General features: G+C 38.4%; 1 protein-coding gene across 2 annotated transcripts in view; it reads right to left on the minus strand.

The window, feature by feature from the left end:
- ARHGAP10 (Rho GTPase activating protein 10) overlaps window positions 1-19,302 on the minus strand; it is a 140,759-nt gene that overhangs the window by 74,633 nt on the left and 46,824 nt on the right. For both annotated transcript variants that reach the window (XM_071753700.1, XM_071753701.1), the window contains exons 4-10: window positions 14,222-14,293; window positions 12,657-12,758; window positions 9,900-10,010; window positions 7,698-7,802; window positions 4,488-4,617; window positions 2,746-2,852; window positions 1,006-1,100 (exon numbers count right to left, since the gene is read on the minus strand). In XM_071753700.1, the coding sequence (XP_071609801.1) occupies window positions 1,006-1,100; window positions 2,746-2,852; window positions 4,488-4,617; window positions 7,698-7,802; window positions 9,900-10,010; window positions 12,657-12,758; window positions 14,222-14,293 (722 nt within the window). The remainder of the gene's footprint in view (window positions 1-1,005; window positions 1,101-2,745; window positions 2,853-4,487; window positions 4,618-7,697; window positions 7,803-9,899; window positions 10,011-12,656; window positions 12,759-14,221; window positions 14,294-19,302) is intronic.

Genomic DNA, 19,302 nt, shown 5'->3' on the forward strand with positions numbered 1-19,302 from the left:
TGAAAGTGCCTGGGAGCCTTAGCACAGACCCATTTACAGACCACCAGAAATCACAGGAAAGAGGGGCCTGACAGCATTGGACACACTGCATTTAAGGTGAAGGCTTAAATAAAAAAACAAAAAAAAACCAAACAAACAAAAAAACTCCACCAAAATAAACAAAAAAACCCCTTGAAGTCCTACTACATTTTATGATTAGGATATAATTAATTGGTAAAAGTAAGGAGTAAACATATTGGTTAAAAAAAGCTCAGAAGGGGTGAATAAAAGAACACAGCAAGAGTCCATTAGCGTATCTATCTCACATTTAATGCTAGATATGGTCCTGTTCTGTACAGACACCATCTGCATCAAAATAACACAGCATTACCACAGCCATATTTATTTGCAGTGCATATTTATTAAGTTGGACTCTGTTACCTTTATGAAGAAAGAGTGCAAAAGCAGTATTTACCATATTTTAAGATCCTTTTAGTGAAATCAAGCAAGTTTTCTCTTTACAAATAAATCAACATAATTGTGGTGTTTCAAAAAGGCAGTGGTAACAATGTTCAAGTTGCATTGGATGAGGCACAAAACCCCTCAAAGTCCCAATGATTTTATTTTCAATCTGAAAATCCAGCACAACTTCCAGCAACAAGGCATTTTGGAAAGCATGCCTGTGTCATGACTGTCTGAATTGTTACTCTGATCACAGACTTCCACTGCAGCTTTAGGTACTTCCATTTCAGCCACGTTTCTTCACTATAACAGCAACTCACAAAAGCAAAGCATAAAAAAGTCAGAGAAACTGTTATGTGAGCTCAGATGTTTCCATTTCAGTTTAGATCCTCACTGCTTCTCCTACACACAACTGAAGTAGAATCCAGAGGACCACAGCAGTGCTCACCTGCTCACCAGTGACTATTTCCCACTGGAATTCTGGAAGAGCATACAAAGAAAATACAACAGTAATATTAATGTTAACTAGTACTGAGTCTTTTCTAGTGGTTTTCACAGACTTACCTGTCTGATGCTTCCAAGTCAAAACAGAACCGCCTGTCTATAGTATCTGTGTTTCTTTTGGTACAACACATAAGGATGAAGAGTTCCTCATCACCCTGTGAAGAGAAAGTTTTCATATTCTTAACCCAGTAATTGAAAAATTCAGTAAGCCAACTATACAAATCAAGTAAGGCAAATTTACATTAAAATAATGGCAGAAGCTGTACTGGAAACTGACACTTGCAAGAATTTGTTCATAGTTGCTGTTCAGGCCTCTGCACAATTTCCATGGTCATTTGCAGGACATAAGTGCAAAAATACTGAGTTTACTTTAGCCAGCACTTCACAGCAAGTACCACAGTAACTTATACTAAAAAAATGCTTTGCTACAACAGTTCTGCACATATTACAATCTAAGCACACAACGGATATAAGAGACTTCTCCCATTTCATGTCAGACAAAGCAATTCCCATAGTAAGAACTAATGCTACAGCAACTAGAACAAAAAAAAATGCTCTTTATTATCTGCAAACTCTTACCTAACCAGTCTTTTCTTCAGCCAACACTAGGAACTTATTTCTACAAATAAGTATTCAAAAATCAAGTAAACTCCTCTGTGAATGCTGCATGAGATGTACCAGATTTAATCAGGATTAATTGCACATTTTACTTATTTCTTGTTTTATTCAACATCTCCAGATACAGGAAGTTATCACTGAAGGAGTAATCACATTGTGGGTTACAAAATAGGAGACCTTTTAATGCAGCAAATATGGCTTGCTTCACAAGTCTTTTAGAGTGCCAGATGTTTACACACAAACTATATTAACAAAATTACTTCTTAAAATTAGAGCAAAACAGGATAAAGAATTCATATGAGTAATGAGGTGACTAATGAAGCCAAATGCCACTGATTCTCAGTATGGCAGGTTTTCCAGAGCTTTTGAATGATTGTCCCTAATTCAGTGTATCTGTAAATACACACAGCCCTCAAAATGATGAAAGCCATCTCCTCTCTGCTCAGACTGAGGGGTAATAATACCCTGACAAAATTCCAACAATGTGATTTTTCTAACCACATTTGAAGATAGGGCAAAGTGCTATATTTACAGGAATAGTGGCTCAAGTATTATTTTCCAGCTTCAGATATCCTTTCTCCTTGCAACAAAACAAATTTTGTCCATATTCATTCGTTGAATGCATCATCTCTGAAGCTGCTAAGTGCCCTCAATACCCAACTATTTCAATAAGAATTTAAGCCATTTAAAGATCAACAGAGTCTTGGGTCTTGAATATTTCAGATGCTATAAAAAATTTCTGAAAATAGATTTAGTTGTCAGTAAAAATTATATCCCTATTAAAGCCCTCTCTTCTAGTCCCTCTTCTAATGCTTTCATGTCTGAAAGTAAATCAGAAATTTCTTTCTTACATGGTCCAGTCAAAGACCATTATATTTTCCCAATTTACACTTCAACAAGTTAAATGTCTCGTGGATAAACCAGACTCTAACTGGTGAAACATTGTGTTACCTGCACCATGTTCTGCCTTCTAAAAGGAGCCAGCTGACAAGTCTATACACTTCTTATCCATTGACCCATTTGTTACTTCAGGTTAATGTCCTTAAATGGCAGACTGAATTAGATGAAGGAAGAAAAAGTGGCAAGGAGGTAGAGGGAAAGTACTTGATGTATCTTATCTGACACATTCTCTGGTTTTGGTACAGCGCAAATATAAGAGCTGGATATTTAAAATATACTTACAACTTTCCCTCCTGATCTGTGTTCAAATGGGATCATAGTGAACTTCTTTGTCTCTTTCCTGTATGTGCAGTAGTGCTTCACCCAACTGGAACCAAAGGGAGCAGGTCCTACACCAAATGGCAGCATTAATTAGTATGGGGGACTTTTCCAGTTTATGTGTTTTCTTCTCCTGCTTTCCAAAATTACACCTAAGAGTCCTACTTAAATATTTAAAACAAAGGTAAGAATTGAGAACATTATACAATGTAATTCAATTGCTACTGAGTGCTTACTATTTTTAAAATGACATATGTAGTCATCCAGATATCTGCTTAATGACAAATGGAAAGATTAACCTATATTTGTCTCACCACAGGACAAAATATTTTTTCCTTATAAGAAAACATCACTTATAAGAAAGCCTTATTTAAGCAAAACACAGAAACTTAGTTTTACACTTGGTAACCTGAAGCTAAATAACTGCTAATTAGCCTGCTTACATTCAAGTTTTGCATCACTTACTGATTAAGGTCCAGTCACATTTTCTGCCACCAAAACTCACTCCTAGCCATTTGTCAGTGCCCACCCTCTACATAATACACTTAGGTAAGAGCCCAGCCTACTGCATTCAGCATCACTGAGATCTGCACCATGATGCTGAATGTTATCACTTGGATTCTGACCCTGTATCTCCCCACTTTTATTAAAAGGTCTGCAAAAGAACTCTCCCTCCTGAAAGTCTCTGTCCCAGAGTATCAGGGAAACCCTTCATGAGTGGCTCAAGGTGACAGAGGATTTAAGTGCTCCTAGTCTGGAAGGTCTCACTGCCCCACTCCTCCCTCCCCTACTCAGCTGCAGGCACAACAGCCTCTTCTGAACCCTTTCATCTGATTGACCAAGACCAGTTGATTTATCTCACTGAATAACAATTTTCCTTACTTATACTCTTAAAACCTGTTTCTGAACACTCTAACACCCATGTTTCCATCAAGACTGCTGTAGAGCCTTCAAATTGTGACACATTTTACAGAAGTCTCTAAGTAAACAAAACCCAATTACGTATCATAAAAGTAAAATCTCTCACTGAGGCAAGCAAAGAGACTTTCTGTAAGAGCTCACACCTAAAAATCTGAATTATGTAAGGTGTTTTTTTAAAAAATTACTTTGTGGTCAATCCTTGAACAGTAAGATCTTTGCCTCTTATTCAGCTTTGCTACTAGAGTGAGAAAGATTTTAATTGTTCAAAATATTGGCAGAACACAATTTGTGTGACATGCACCTTCACACCAAGATTTTCACCACTAGTTACTTAGCATACAGCCTGCTTTATTTGACCCTATGATCACAAATAAGTAACGAAAGCACATCACTGAACCAAGGAAATGAAATGCCAATTGATTCCATCATACTAAATGAGTCCAATTTGCTGAGGCTACTTTGACAACTCTCATTGTCTCATAAGAGAGGTTTGACAGTTCTAGAAGTCATTACTAAGGGGCTAAAAAGAACATAAAATACATCCTTTGGCCAAATAAAACTTCCCCAAATTAGTTACCTTTGCTAAGGGCTGTCACACTTTCAGTACTAAACTCTTTTTCTGAGCCAAGGTAGCACTGTTAAGGTAACACTTAACAATCTCTAATTTAGTCAGATGACTCTGTTTAATAAACTGTACATTCTTTGTGTCTTCATGTTACCCATAGAAATAAGACTTGCCTATATGGACAATACAGGCACTACAGGAAAACAAAAATACACCTTACTTTTTTCCTGTACATAAAGATAGCCTTCCATGGTGAAGTGATTTGCTCTTTTATGTTCCTGAGGATTTCTTCGGATCTTGTTCATGAGCTCCTCAACCTCTGATCTTGTTCCTTCAAAACGATTTCGTGTCTAGAACAACACAGACAAAACCCATTAGTAGAGACAGTAGAAGGAAGACTTACTCTTACTGGCAGCTAGGTATTATATCAATAATTTATAAAATGTGAGAGTTATTCAGGCCATTTTAGGATGGTCAGTGCAGAATTTCCATACACATTTACTTCTATTGTTCTGAAAATAGATGAGCTTCTGAATATGCTGCCTCACCACTTGTAGAATCACATAAGCACAGGCACTGCCAAATATACCATATCTATAAACAAGCATTCATTCTTGTACACAGTTAATTTACATGCACCGTTAATTTGTAGGTGTAAATTCCAGATTTATACTTGGAAGAAATTTTTTCATGGGCACAAACACAGTGCATGCAATCTGGTCTGAGCAGCCACCCATACCCATGTGTTTTATAGATGAAAGCTGAAGACATTCTCTAAGTGATGACCAGGAACAACTGTCTTCTTCTCCAGGAAAAGCAACTGCTCTGAACCCTCCCCACACCCATTCCCTCAGATTCAGGTCATACCAGCTTGAATGTTCTGGAATTAGATTCTATATATAAATTCATTTCCAAAGCTCCAAACAATTTTCTAAGCTCTTTTCCATAATTTCTTAGAAGAACTACATTTAAAAAATATTCTCAGGTCAAAGGAAAAAAAAAAATTATAGTAACAGACTGCTTATACCTAAACCTTCCTGCCTGAGGACTGATCTCTCTGACCTAAGATGCTCTAAATGATGCTGAGAGGATCTTTATCTCAGCTGTGCAGTGATAACAAATCCAAGTGCATGAAGTGCAACCTGGGAATGGTGGGATGGAGTATCACAAGCTGCAAAACTTCAAGAAAAATTCTCTCCCTTTGTGCTGTGACAAAGCTAAGATTAAGCAGGGGTCAACCACAGCTGCTGCACCAGTGTGGCTATGCCCCTGTGCCTTCTTTCCTTAGGGAAGGCCAGGTTTGCTTGTAGGGCAGGAGGCTGCAAGGATCCTTGTGTGGGGCTGGGCACAGAACTGAAATAACATGAGAAAAGTTCTGTGAATGCAGGAGAATCTAATTGGAGATGTAGGATCTTTAGAAGAGAATAAAACTGCTGGAAGAATCAGCTTGCTGGAGCTTGGGCTACAAGGCTGGGTTTTTCATCTTTTTTCTTTCCTTTGTCCTGAGGGGGAGTGAAGAGAAGCCAGGGTCTGGGGCAGGGTGTGGAGAGGAAATCCACCTCATAATTCTCAAAGGTGACTTGTATGGAAAAAAAGGTATTGGCTGCAGTACAGCTGGCAGCTCTCAAACCACTTTGCATGTCCAGCTTGGGTCTCTGTACTGAATCCTGTAGCCTCCCATTTCTAATGTGTGAACCCAGTGCTCTGCCAGCAGCTCTGCTGTACCACAGCCAAGCCCTAGTTCATTTTTCCTTTGGGAAAAATCTTCAATGTGATGAAGAATGTGTCATATCCTCTCAAGATCTTTTTAGATGCTTCCTTCTACTCTCTTCTTACCTCAGAGAGGTGTTAAGCCTCCTTTCTCTACACAGATTTTTGAAATCAAGGTCATTCTTTCTATCTATGCATAAAAACTTGAGCTGTAATGTTCAATCTCCTTTGGATTTCCTTGGGCACAACCTAAATTCAAGCAATTGAAAACACAGCTTTTGTTTTGTTTTGAGACCAGCTTGCTTTCTTGTTGCTTATCAGTTCTTCAGAATACTTCACTGGCTCTCTCCCACCTGTAACCCAGCTCTTTAAAACTGTATCATAGCTTCCCTCTCACCTTTCTTTTCTTTCTCACCTTGTATCAGCTCCCTCCTATCTACTGTGGCTCTGTATTGCTCCTCATTCTGTTAAGCTAAGGACACAGAAGAAGGAAATCTATCCTGAAATTTCTCCAAAAGCACTCATTTCTTCTGTCATGGAAATCTGCTCATGAAGTTACCACTACTCAGTTGTCTTACACAAACCAAACAACAGCACAAGAGGAAACTGAGATTTAAACTGATGGAAAGAAAATTAAAGGAATGATATCATGACACATGAATCCTGTCACTGTGTATCACAGCTACCAGAATTCTCTCTTCCACCTTTCCATCTCCCTGCTACTCTCTGCTAGCTAAGCCATTTCTAAAAATAGATTGCAACCTCTGAGAAGCAGTATCTGTGTCTTAATTCCAGGTGCCTTAAGAGGTCACCAAAACAGACACACTGTTATGAATTGCCTCTGGCATGTCCAAGTTCCTGAGACTGAGATTTATTCTTCAACAAATCTCAAGGAAGCAAATAGACCATCTGACCACTGGCTCCTTCAGTTCCACTGCTTCAGCCTGTCACCTCTGCTGCTTTCCCAGTCCTGAGCAGATCACACTGGGACATTTGGTCAGAGGGTGCATAATTAGTGGTGGGCCCTGCTCAGCCTCCCCTTAAAGGAACACAGGCTGCCAACATCAAGTCTTCTTATAGAGTTCTGCAGCCCAAACCAACAGGGATGCTCTTGCCTGGAAGGACTCCTTCAAGACAAACAGAAACTCCAAGTCACAGTGTTAGCAGAGATGCCAAAAAAAAAAAAAAAAAAAAAAAAAAAAAAAAAAAAAAATGCCCACGTTTTTCTTTCCTTTCTTATTTATGAATAATATAGCCCTATCAAGCAATGGCCCTCAGATGTGACCCCCATTTATTTGACTTGAAACACCCCTAAAACACTGAGAACCTTGGCATTTCATTACCCCTCCCTCAGGATTGTCCAGGATTATTTGCACTTTAAAAGAATTCATTTGTTTTTAAAGCGTTTCATGATAATCCTTGTACTCTGCGCCTCTTAAAAAAACAAAAAAAAAAACCTAGAAAAGGAGTGGCTTTCATTTAGCTCGTGCTTGGTTTTAAGTGGAGTATTACAAATTACAAAGAACTCACTGGAAACAGCGATTATTTGTTCATCGATGTGGTTGTTTAGCCAGGAGGTGGCACTACACCCCCAGAGTTCACAGGCAATGCAGGAACACTGAAGCCAAGTGCTGGTAATACAGACCCTGTATGTACAGTACTTAGGGCTGCGATTTTATTCAAAAAATTAGAAAAGGCAAAGATCATGATCTCAACTTACATTTTGTATATTTATCTGCAGGGCCATTTTGTAATGATTGAAGTCTTTAGCAAGTTCATATCCCTGATGATAGAAAGTGAACAAACCCTGAAAAAATGACAGTACCTGAAATACAAACAAAAGACTTGTTAGAGAGAAAAACTCCCTTTACCAGGACATGACTGCTGCCCACAGACTTTTCACAAAGACCAGAGATTTAAAAAAATAATAATTATTTTAAAACAAATTACTATTAAGGCTTACAATTTCTGAATAAGTATTTAGATCCAAATGCATATGTATATAGACATTTTATATACATATATTTATATATATATATTCATATACATATATACTTATATATATATACTTATATGTATATATATATATATATATATGTATATAGACATTTTGGGTGGTTGTCTCTGGAATTTCACAACTGATCTCTGCTTTCAATCTGATCACAGGGAATTATACTGCTTATTTCCCAAACTTTCCTTCATAATGTTTTCCTACAGCTGCTCTGGTACCAGTGATGTCTGGTAGTCACCACTGACTGTCTTTTAGTCACCATTTCCCTGCTCATTTCCCTCCCTGCTAATGACCACGCTGAGATGACTTTCATAAAAGTTTGTCCAAAGAAGGAAGCTCTCCTTCCAGCAACTTTACCCATCACTGATTTTTGTGTGGAGCCCTGATCCTCTGCTGGAACCAGCAAATAATCCATGTTGCAGTTCCTGACTTCTGTGTTTTGATTCAAAAGAATGAATGTAATACTATAGTGAAAAGAGGGTGAGGTGCAGTATTGCCTGCCTCTCCTGTTTGATTCAGGAAATGAGTGACACAGGAGAGAACAACTCTCTTTATAAGAGAGAACAAACTGGAAAATGTATTTAGAAAAGTTGTAAGTCATGTGCAAATAAACCAGTTCCAAAAAATGCAAAACCCACATACATTTAACATATTACGAAAGGAGAAGGGGATAAAGAACTTATACCAGGTGATTTCACCTTGCTACTGTAGTGAAAACTTCAAATACAAATTGAGCAACAGAAATAATTCAGCCCCATCCAGAGAATGTTCAGAAAAGAGAAAGGGACAAGTTTCAAAAACATCATTTGAAAATTGCTAACACTAGCCTGTCTCTAATGGGAAACTTCAAATGCTTTGAAACACAAGATCTGAAGTCAAAACTACTTAGGTTTTAAAAAAATAACTAGAAATGAGAAAAATTTAAAAAAAAAATAAAAATCAGCAACCCATCAGCAACAAAATATCCCCACACAACCATTTTCCACATTTTCCTACTTCTTGAACATTACTAATATATGTAAAGCAACGTATTCCCAACTAAACTATATTAAAATATACAGCTCTCATTAACTCCATAATGACCAATTAGTTTGATTAGGTTCTTTTGGGACTTTTTTTCATTATTACATTAAAATAATTACTATAGAACAAAAGGAGAGACTTGGGCCCAAATAACAGGCTTCAGAGTGCAAACGAATGGGAGTCACTTTTACAATACACCCTCCCTTTGTCCAAGTATTGCACTGAGTCTTCTCTTGTTGTGTCATAAAGTTGAATTTATGCTACCAAGCTAATGAACATTTCAGAAAATTTTAGAATAAGCTCTTCCCTGAGATTTATATAAGTCTGGTCAGTACATGTATGATTTTCACTGAATTCAGTGGAATCCCTTGATTTCTGCACAGATTCAACTGCATTTGAAAACAAATATATCTTTTACCCAGCAGTAGGCTCTTAATTAATATATATATATATATATATATATATATCTTTATGATACACATGTATCACTTATAGGCTCTGAGGTGCAGACTTGATATTGAAAACAAAATTCCTTAATATTTCAGTGGTTAAAAAAAAGTCTGACTTCAATATCATCTTCTTGAATCCTCTATTCTAACTCACACCAGAAATCAAGGTTTTTGCAGTACAGCACAAGGTTTCAGACATTTTCTGAAAGTCAACATCAGTGGATCCAAACCAACTGTAATTACTGAGGTTGGTTTTCAGATGCCTGTTTAAGTATCTGCTCTAGGAATTAGCACAAAAGGAACAAGAGTGCTCTGAATTCTGTCACATTATACAATTGCATGCATTTCCAAGAAAAGATAGCTCCTTGGCTTTTGTCCAGTTGCATTCCTTCTTCATCCCTTATGAATGGCATAGTGGACTGAATTCACTGGTACTTACAGGTTCCACACACTCAAATTTCTTCCTCTCCTGTATCTCTTGCAGCTTGCACACATACTCCAGGGACAGCTCGTAAAAGTGTTTTCTATTCTGTTCCACTTGGTTATCTGCCTGCACACAAAATATAGCTCATGAAGTTTCAAAGACATTTTGCAGACAGCTTATAGCATGCAAGTGGCAAGTGGTAAAATAATTCTCCCCAGACTTGGATTTGCTCCTTTGCCACACAGCCCATTCATGTACTTTAAAGGTCATCATCAACTCCCTTTTACTCAAAAACGTGTTGTTTTGAAGCATGGGATTTTCTTTTCAGAACCATTCCAATAACACCTCTTCAGGCTCCTTCTCTATTGAATCTGAGATACACACTTTGGAGCAGGTACTTGTGCACTGCTTTAATATCACCTTTTCAGGTGCCTGGCCAAACAAGGGGAGGGGGAATCTTCCATTAGAAAAGGGGGAAATCATCTCTCCAGCCAGACAAAGGAAGAAAACTTTATTGTTGACAGCCACATTGCTGGTTGTGCAAGCTTCAGTCTATAACCCAAATAATAACCCCAAATAAGCCAGAACCCTATTGTACCCATCCTGCATCTGTGCGCACTCTTCCTGTCAAGAAAAACAATCTTTTTAAGTTCACTTCTTGGTAAAGACACCTCACAAACTTACACAAAGCATCAAATACTTTAACATGTAGCCTTATTAGCTGCAGCTCAGCAGCTGAAATGCCAACACCATGTTGACAGTGAACAGTTATGGTTTGGCTGCCACATTTATACAGAAATATTTCACTTTCTGGCATATGTGCATTGTTTAATTTAGTTATTATTTAAGGTGCATGTGCCCTCATTAAACTATAGAGCTTCAAGTACTGGGTAATGGAGCCTTTTATTAAAATACATGAATGAGAGGCTACAAAGGGATACTCTAAGTGATTAACACCTTGTCCACCTGATAATACCAAATACTTCCACACAAAATTACAAAAGGGAATGCAGAAAGGATAGAAGGAGCAGACTTACTACCATACACTCTCTCAAATACTGAGACTACCCTTGATGCAAACCAGTGGCTGCTGTGCTTTAAGAGGATCAATCAAATTAGCTTTAAGAGAGTTTTGCCTTAAGACCTGCTTTGCTTTGCTTTGCTGCTCTGTGCTAGAAATCAGCAGCTAAAAAGAAACAACAGCAAATTCAACTGAAAAAGTAAACCCCTGGCACACATATCAGTAAGAAAGTGCATTTCAAAAAGCCAAGCCATTTCAATGCACCCTGAAAAACAACACAGGAACTGCTGGAGTTGTCAGGGAACCTTCTAATGCTGTACACATGTACTGACTGAAAAAGACTCTGAGGTGGGGCCACCAGGACATCTGGCTAATTAATAGTAAGGCTGCCCCATTTACACCAAAGCCTCATCTAAGTCTGTTTATATCTCTCTGCTTTGCCTTCAATGTTTATTGTTTTGGTTGCATCCCCCTCCCCAACAATACAATACCCAGCACAGCCATTTTATTGATTCCTCCCAATTCCTTTGCAAATAAATAATCAAATCTCTCATATCCTCAGTTTTCTGAGGCTTCAGCCTCCCTGTGCACCCAGCAGGTTCACTCACTCACTGCTCCACTGTGCTTTGTGTTCTGCTGAAGAAATAGAGAAATAGGAGACACACTGTGCCTCAGTGATATTACAGGAATATCCCACCACTAAGAGAGTCAAAGGCTACATTAATATGAGACATGCTCCACAACATGGCATTTTTTCCATCTATTTTTTGTCAAATGTATGCTTCCATCTTTTGTTTACTACAGTCAGGAACTGACCCAACTTATATGTGCAATTCATGTATTATACACACCTATTTTCTAAGTTTGTGCACAAAAGCTTCTCCTGTTTAGCACTCTGATAACTTGCTGCAGGTCTTTTTTCTTTTTTAGTTGCTTATACATTTCTACTCCAAACTTAAGTGTGCTGAAGAATTTAACTACTTTTTATGAAAGATCACATAGACTACTTGGGGTGAAGTAAGGAGCAGGGAAAAGAGTTATCCCGGAGGCAAATATTAAGTGTTTGATGAAACAAGATGTTCATTCACTTAGTATTAGTAATTCTGACTTAATTACATTTATCTGAACTAAAAAAAAAAATCCTCCTGCTTACAACAAGGCTCTGCAATATTTCTCTGGTATCTTCTCATGTACTATTTTCTGTTGCTCCAGAAATAAAAGCTATTACAAATTAGAACAATTACAATAAACCCACAGGGACAGAAGGAATGCCTGGCAAAACAGATTTGGTTTGAAGTTACAAATTGTCTACAAGCTTTTTTGTAGCATTACTTGGAAAAACCAGATCTTCAAAACATGAGAATGAAAAAAAAAAGCACAAAAGCCCTTCTTTCAGGAACACGCCTTGCTGTGCCTTGCATTAAGCATTAACACAGGACATACAAAGGAATGCAAATTACATATCCAGTAAAGTCTCATAAGAAATGCAGTTTCTCACAATCTACTTGCCCTTTGCTATTCCCTTATGTACATAAAAGTTTAACATAATGTTTAGCACTTCACATACACATCAAGTAAAGCCTTCAATTCACAAAAAATGGTATGGATACAGCACTGCATTCAGCAGACACTGGTTTTCTCTCCAGCCTTCCTAACTGACAAAAAAATTTCTTTCACTAATATAAACGCTTGTTTTGCACCTGCACCCCTTCAAAAGCCTGCAGCTTGCATAAAAAGAGCAGCAACAATACCTCTTGTAATTGTAGCTCTTTCTTCTTAGCTGATAAATTCAAGTGCTTTTCTAATAAACTGTAGTTCTTCTCTGTCTCTTTATCAAATTTCTTCTTTTCCTCCTAGACACAGAAACAAAGTAACATTCATTTATATATAAAAATTTAAGAAAAGCCTCCTTTTTTTTCTTTTTAAAATTCTACTTAATCAGAAACAAAACAAACAAACAAACAAAAAAAAGCCAAGATAGCATAGCTGCAGAAACTAAGGAAAAGTATGCTTCCAATTAATTTTTTAAATTAATTTAAAGACAAACATGAAACAAAATCCTAGTGCATCATAGTGAAGTCTATCACATGAATGCTTACATCTAAGTTTAAAGAAGAAAAAAATCCCACTTCTTGATTTATTGTATTTTTCATTATGTTCAGAGATCATGCACATCATCTTGGTTTTGAAAAGGGGACTAAAAGGGGAACATCAGTTTCCAAAAAAAGTTCTTTTTTTTCCAATAACTGACAGGGGAGAAGTATAAAAATATAATTTGAAAAAGTTCCAACAGTTTCACAATTCAAAACCAAAAGCAAATACAGCTCTATATTCCTAACAATTCCTTGATTTAAAATCTATAAAAAGAGCTCTGTGTGGAATTTTTCCTTCTACCACTGTTTTCACACCCTTGAAGAAAAACAAGACTTCTTTAGATGAAGAAAAATGTCCATAAAACAAAACATGGAAGCAAAAGAGAGTGTCACAGACACATATGAATATCATTAGCATGTGCAAATCCATTTCTTTGACTATCAAAAGCAATTATGGGAAAAGGGGCAGCCACCAAATGTTTCCAGGAAACCTGAGTTTTAAGGTTTAATTTAATAAAGATATTGTAAAACAAACCTTTTATTTCCTCAGTTCTAGTTTAACTCTGTGCTGTATGACTGAAATCAGTATTGATGAAATCAACCAACCAGTTCTGAATCTGTTCTTAGTATAAGTAATTGCAGTTGAAATTAATTGAAAATAAGTAAAACCAGAGATTAAATTATATATTCAAGAACTGATAGGGATGTTAATCAGAAAGAAAATTGTTTAATTATAATACTTTTTCATCATCTGTCTATTGGAAATTGCATTTAAATGTCATCTACTCAACATTCTGGTTAGACTCTGCAGACATACTTGCTGATTTACCTCTGAACATTCCCTTTTTCCTAAGTAATACTATATAATGCAATAAAAATTACACGTTTTTTTTCTCTGAACAAGAAACTGCAACTGGAATCCAATCCAAAGTAGAAGAAGGCTACTGCATAGGAAGGGGGGCAGGCTGTGAGCAGGACTGCTCCTAATCCAGACACAGGGCTAAGGGAGAAGGAAGGGAAGGGACACATTATTCCCTCCTTGAAACATCCTTCCCACTTCTTTCTGATGTAAGTTCTCAAAGTTGAAAAGAAATTTCAATACATGAAATTTCAAACATGAAATACATACAATAGTATTTCTCTGCCAAATACTCAACGTTACAGCAAAGCAATTCAAGTAGAGCAATTAAACTAACTTATTATAAAGTTAATGAGGGACAAACCTTTACAGCTCCTAGCTGCTCTTTCCTAAATCTTTCCAAAGGTTTGATCAGAGTTTCAGTAACACTGAGTGCCTAAAGAAAAAAAAAAGCATGGGTTAGGTTTCTGCAGCAGAACTAACAAAGTCATTTCAGCATCAGAAACTAACAAACTCTGGGCTAACATAAAGGAGCAGGATGCAAGTCAGGAGCCTTGCAAGTTAGGAAGTTAGGAGCCAATTCCAAAAAAAAAAACCTAAAAAAAAAACCAACCTACAAAAAAACCCCCACATCTATGAGTCCATGCAAGCTTTCAAAATTTCTATCCTTATTTCAATCGACTGTCAGGAAAATCTAATATTAAACAAATGCAGAAAAATCAGAAATTTTCAGTCTGCAGCCAAGCTCCAACTGTTTCGCTTGTGTCAGTTTTGCAGATAGTCTCAATGACTGAACACCAGAGTAAGATACAGGACACATTATTTTCATTTGGTTGAAAAATTGTCACCAAGAAACACTAAGAACAACTTCAGAATGGACTACTGAGCAGCAAATAATAAGCATTTAACACACAGCAAAAGCCACTAGGCATGGATATGTATTTATATATTTCCAAGCATTTAAAATTAACTGCTGTAAGAAAACCTTAAAGTAATCTAAGCTGTCAAATCAAGAGTTGTAAAGTGAAGAAACATGAGGTTTAGTTAACTGGGTGAGCAGCCTCCAGTGCACTTACAATGAGCAGTCTGAGCCACACTAAAGAGAAACAAAAAAGACACAATATGCCATAGTAAGGCAAAAGTTGTAGTTTATTAGATGTGGCCAGCAAACACAGTTTCCAGTTCACATGAAATTTCACTGAAGATAGAGCAGGGTTGGGTTGGTACAAACAGGACTTAAAACTAAAAATATACTTGAAATGTCAACAAAGGTTAGAACTTCCTGAATGCAACATGGAAAAGATAGCAGGAGTTTCAGAGATGTGGAGGAGCTGGTGGGATCCTTTTGGTTGCAGTCCTCGAGCAGTCCCACAGAGTAAATTGTGCCCAGGACTGGGCTTATCACAGCCTTGGGGATGAGTTGGCAGGAGTCCAGGCATTGCTCCCTGGAAGCTCCTATTAGATGCAAGAGAAGGCTTTTTCTCTCTTCCCACTCCACCACCCCTCTTTCAAACATGGAAAGTTTTATCTGAAACTCTGCAGGCTTAAACCAAACCTCTGGAATATTTCCGGAAAGTTCTTATCATAAAACACAAGAGGGATGAAGTATTTCAGATCTGGCACAGCACAAATCTGAGCAGCACTGTCTGCTCCCACCCAGCCCTGGAGCCACGCAGGGATTACTGTGGGAGTCATCTTGCCAAACACCGTAACCAGAGCAACCCAGCTCCAACAGCACAGGAACCCATGGAGCCAACTAGAAACCCCAATATTTGGCAAGCCTGGGCCAAACTGCACATTGCAGACTCATCCACACTACAGATACTTCCCAGCTTCACAGCTCTTCCTCTCATGGCTCAGACTTTTTTATTTCTCCATCCATTTTTTCTGATTTTGCCGCTAACACTCAAAGCATCCTTCAGAGCACCCTTGGTGGGAGCAAAAGAAAGAAAATCTGAATTTTTTTTGTTCCAAAAGAATACAGTAGTACTGGGCTAAGCATGACACAGAAAACCATTGAATTGAGTTGGAGAGTAAGGGAAGGACAAAAGAGCAACCTCTGCTAAGACTTCAGCCCAGCAAAGAGACATCCTGAAGAGGTCATCCCAAGGCTTTAGGGATGCTCTTGGCAGCTGGAGAGCCAGGTGTTCCCTGAGCTGTCTCCCCCCAAAAGAGAGCCAGAGCAGCCAGCTGCCCCCAATGGGAGCTGAGCTGTGGTTCTGGGAAATATTCAGCCCACCTGGCAGCCTGTGAACAGTCACAGAATTACTGAGGCTGGAAAAGACTTCTGAGATCATCAAGTCGAGCCTATGGCCAGCACATACACATATTTCCTATTTACTGAAGCTGTTCCTAGGAGTCTCTGGGGCTGTTTTTAGAATACTCAGGTTCTTCACATTTTGTTAGGCTCCAAAAACTTTCCTGGAAATTCTTGGGAGCTGAAAGGAAACTGGATTCATAATTTCAGCACCAGAAATAGTTTTCTGGGACTCAGCAGAGGCACCTGAGGATTGAATGATCTCTCCTTGTTGACCCCAAGCATTCTCACAAGTCAAGGTGGAAAACTGCTTGCAGAAATCATATGGTAGTCCTTCTGTCCTGGAAAACTTTAAGAAGTTTAAATTGTTTCTTCTATAATGACAAAGTAAGGGAGAAAGCTACAAGGCTTCCTCAGAGAAGAACTCAGAGGATGATGTTAGCTGCCAGGATGCAAGAGCACCAAAATTAATGGAATTATTTAACAGCATTTTCAGGTAGCAGCTGAGCACTTAAATGGTCAGAAGGTTAAAAATAAATGTCTAATGACAAGTTACTTATTAGTTGTTTGAACTTTACACACAGATAGTGAAATATAAGATTAATAACAGTGAATGAATAATGAAAATGGATACTGAGAGAAAGAAAACCTTAGCACCTTGATGTAAGAGGAAAAAAAAAAAAGGCAACAAAAAACCCACACACAGAAAAGGCTGTGGTTTATAAACCAGCAGGACTGGCTGCAAATCACTTGGTCTGCTACACTCCTGTGCAGCATTAACCATGGGAACCACTAAAGGAATTTGTTTGAAGCAGAAAATAATCTTCAAATCAAAACGGGATGTTCCCTTAGTGACTGCCAACAAACAGAGATTCCACTGCTGCCAGTGATAGGTTATGCCAGTAACTCTCTCATTAAGGAAAGAGAAACTTCCCCTCCTTCCAATAAGGCATTTCTCATTTTGTAAGACTTGAAACTTTTGCTTTTGCTTTATTCACAGAATTTTGCCTGCCACACACAGAATCACAGAATGTCAGGAGTTGGAAGGGACCTCTGGAGATCCTGGAAGTCCAACCCCCCTGCCAGAGAGTTCACTAGAGTTCACTAGAGCAGGCTGCATAGGATGGCATCCTGGTGGGGTTGGATGTCTCCAGAGATGGGGACTCCACCACCTCTCTGGGCAGCCTGTGCCAGTGCTCTGCCATCCTCAAGGTAAAGAAATTCCTCCTCACGTTTAGATGGAAACTTCCTCTGCTCAAGTCTGTGCCCATTCCCTGTTGTTCCATCACTGGGCACCACTGAGACAAGTTTGCAGATCTCTGGTCATTGTCATGGAGCTTCACAGCAGGCCCATGTATATATTTCCTTCTCATTGCAATGAGCATGGATTTGAGTTTATAGGCACGTAAACAGAAGCTGTGAACCAAGACATGACAAGTAAACTTAGCAGTGAATTACAGAGCTTTTCTTCTGACTGGCAGAAGTAAAATTGAAAAAAAAAGCTCATCATTAAAGCATCCACAATGCTGGATTAAACAGGGACACATTCACACTATATTCCAGTACTTAGAATCCAGTGCTTGTCATGGAGAGCTAGAAAAGTAGTGTACTTATTTGTAGAATGAAAACTTTATTTACACTGCTATTCATTGTTACCTGATGACTTTTTTTTTTTTAACCATGTATAACAGAACAGCAAGGAAAAAAAGTCAAATACTCACACTGTGAGGAAATAAACTAACGTTCAATTGAATGTATTTGTCATTATCACTTGCACCTTCCCTAAGCTGTAGGACCATGTTAAAATGTAAATTTTCCAAGAAATATTACATTAGGCATAGAGTAAAATATTAATTAATATCAAACTAGACATTCCTTCCCCTGTCAACTTCTGTTTTGAGTCTTGAAATTAATCTTCATCCCTCTACTCCTTCAATCCCAGCAGATTTTAGTGATAGGAATGTACCATTTAAAAAGCACAAAACCCCTCCTTTTTTTCTTTTTCATCACTGATATAGCCAAAGCTACCTGAAACCAATGCATACTTGGTTTTTAAATCTGGCAGGCAAACCAGGGTAAGTCTAAGTCATAAGTTAATCAATATAAAAAGGTCATGTCTCAGATAACAGTATCTTAACCAGCTTTATGAATGTCAAAGTCTCAAGAATGCTTTAAGGAATGTTTAACCCAGTGGGCCTCACAACCCTTTCAGTGAAGAAATTTTTTCCTACTCTCCAATCTAAACCTCCCCAGGCACAACTTGAAGCCAGAAGGCAGCAGCAGCCCAAGTTTTCCCTCCCCTTTGTGGGCACAAGCAGAGGAGGATGGCTCCTAGCATGGGCTGTAAAAAGTATCAGCCCCTAAGAGCTGCCCCAGAAGTTCAATTCAGCCCCTGTAGCTACAAAGGCTACACCAACCCAAGTTAAGCAAAATTTGTTTTACTTATTATGCTGGCACATGCTGCCCAGAGAGATGGTGGAAGCCCCATCCCTGGAAGTTTTTAAGGCCAGGCTGGACAGGGCTCTGAGCAACCTGATCTGGTGGGAAGGGTCCCTGCCCATGCAGGGGGGTTGGAACTGATGATCTTAAAGGTCCCTTCCAACCTTGAAAATTCTATGATTCTATGAGACAAATATAGCAGTGGTCTCCCAGCTTTCATCCTAAAAATGTGCTTAGAGCTCAGCCTTTACTGGAAGCACAGGAAACCACACATTGCTCATCAATAACTCCTGTAGTGAGGTGAAGCTGCATGCTGACTGCTCCACTCTGAATCTGAGCTTTCTTCCATACAAGCAAGGTTTATGAAAGCAAACAAAACTAAAAAAGAAACAGAAATCCATGAACATAACACCTTGCTGCAGACTGCAGAGTGACACAGGAGTGCATAGAAAAAAGAAACAGAAACAGAAGTCCATGAATATAACACCTTGCTGCAGACTGCAGAGTGACACAGGAGTGCATAGCTTCCAATTGTCATTCCAGGACATGGAAGTGCAGATTTGATGCCAAACAGAAAAGAGGGTTTTCAGTGTCCCAACCTGCCAATTGGAAATATTTATTTGTAGGCATAGGTAGGACAAAGCAAAGAGGAAGGCCACCAGTCAGTAGGGCAGAGCTCATGAAACTGAGGAAGTGTCAATGAATCTGGATCTGGGAATGAAATTTTGTCCTACTCAGCACAGAGAACA

The sequence above is a fragment of the Heliangelus exortis genome, chromosome 10 (assembly GCF_036169615.1).
Source record: "Heliangelus exortis chromosome 10, bHelExo1.hap1, whole genome shotgun sequence".
Lineage (NCBI taxonomy): Eukaryota > Metazoa > Chordata > Aves > Apodiformes > Trochilidae > Heliangelus > Heliangelus exortis.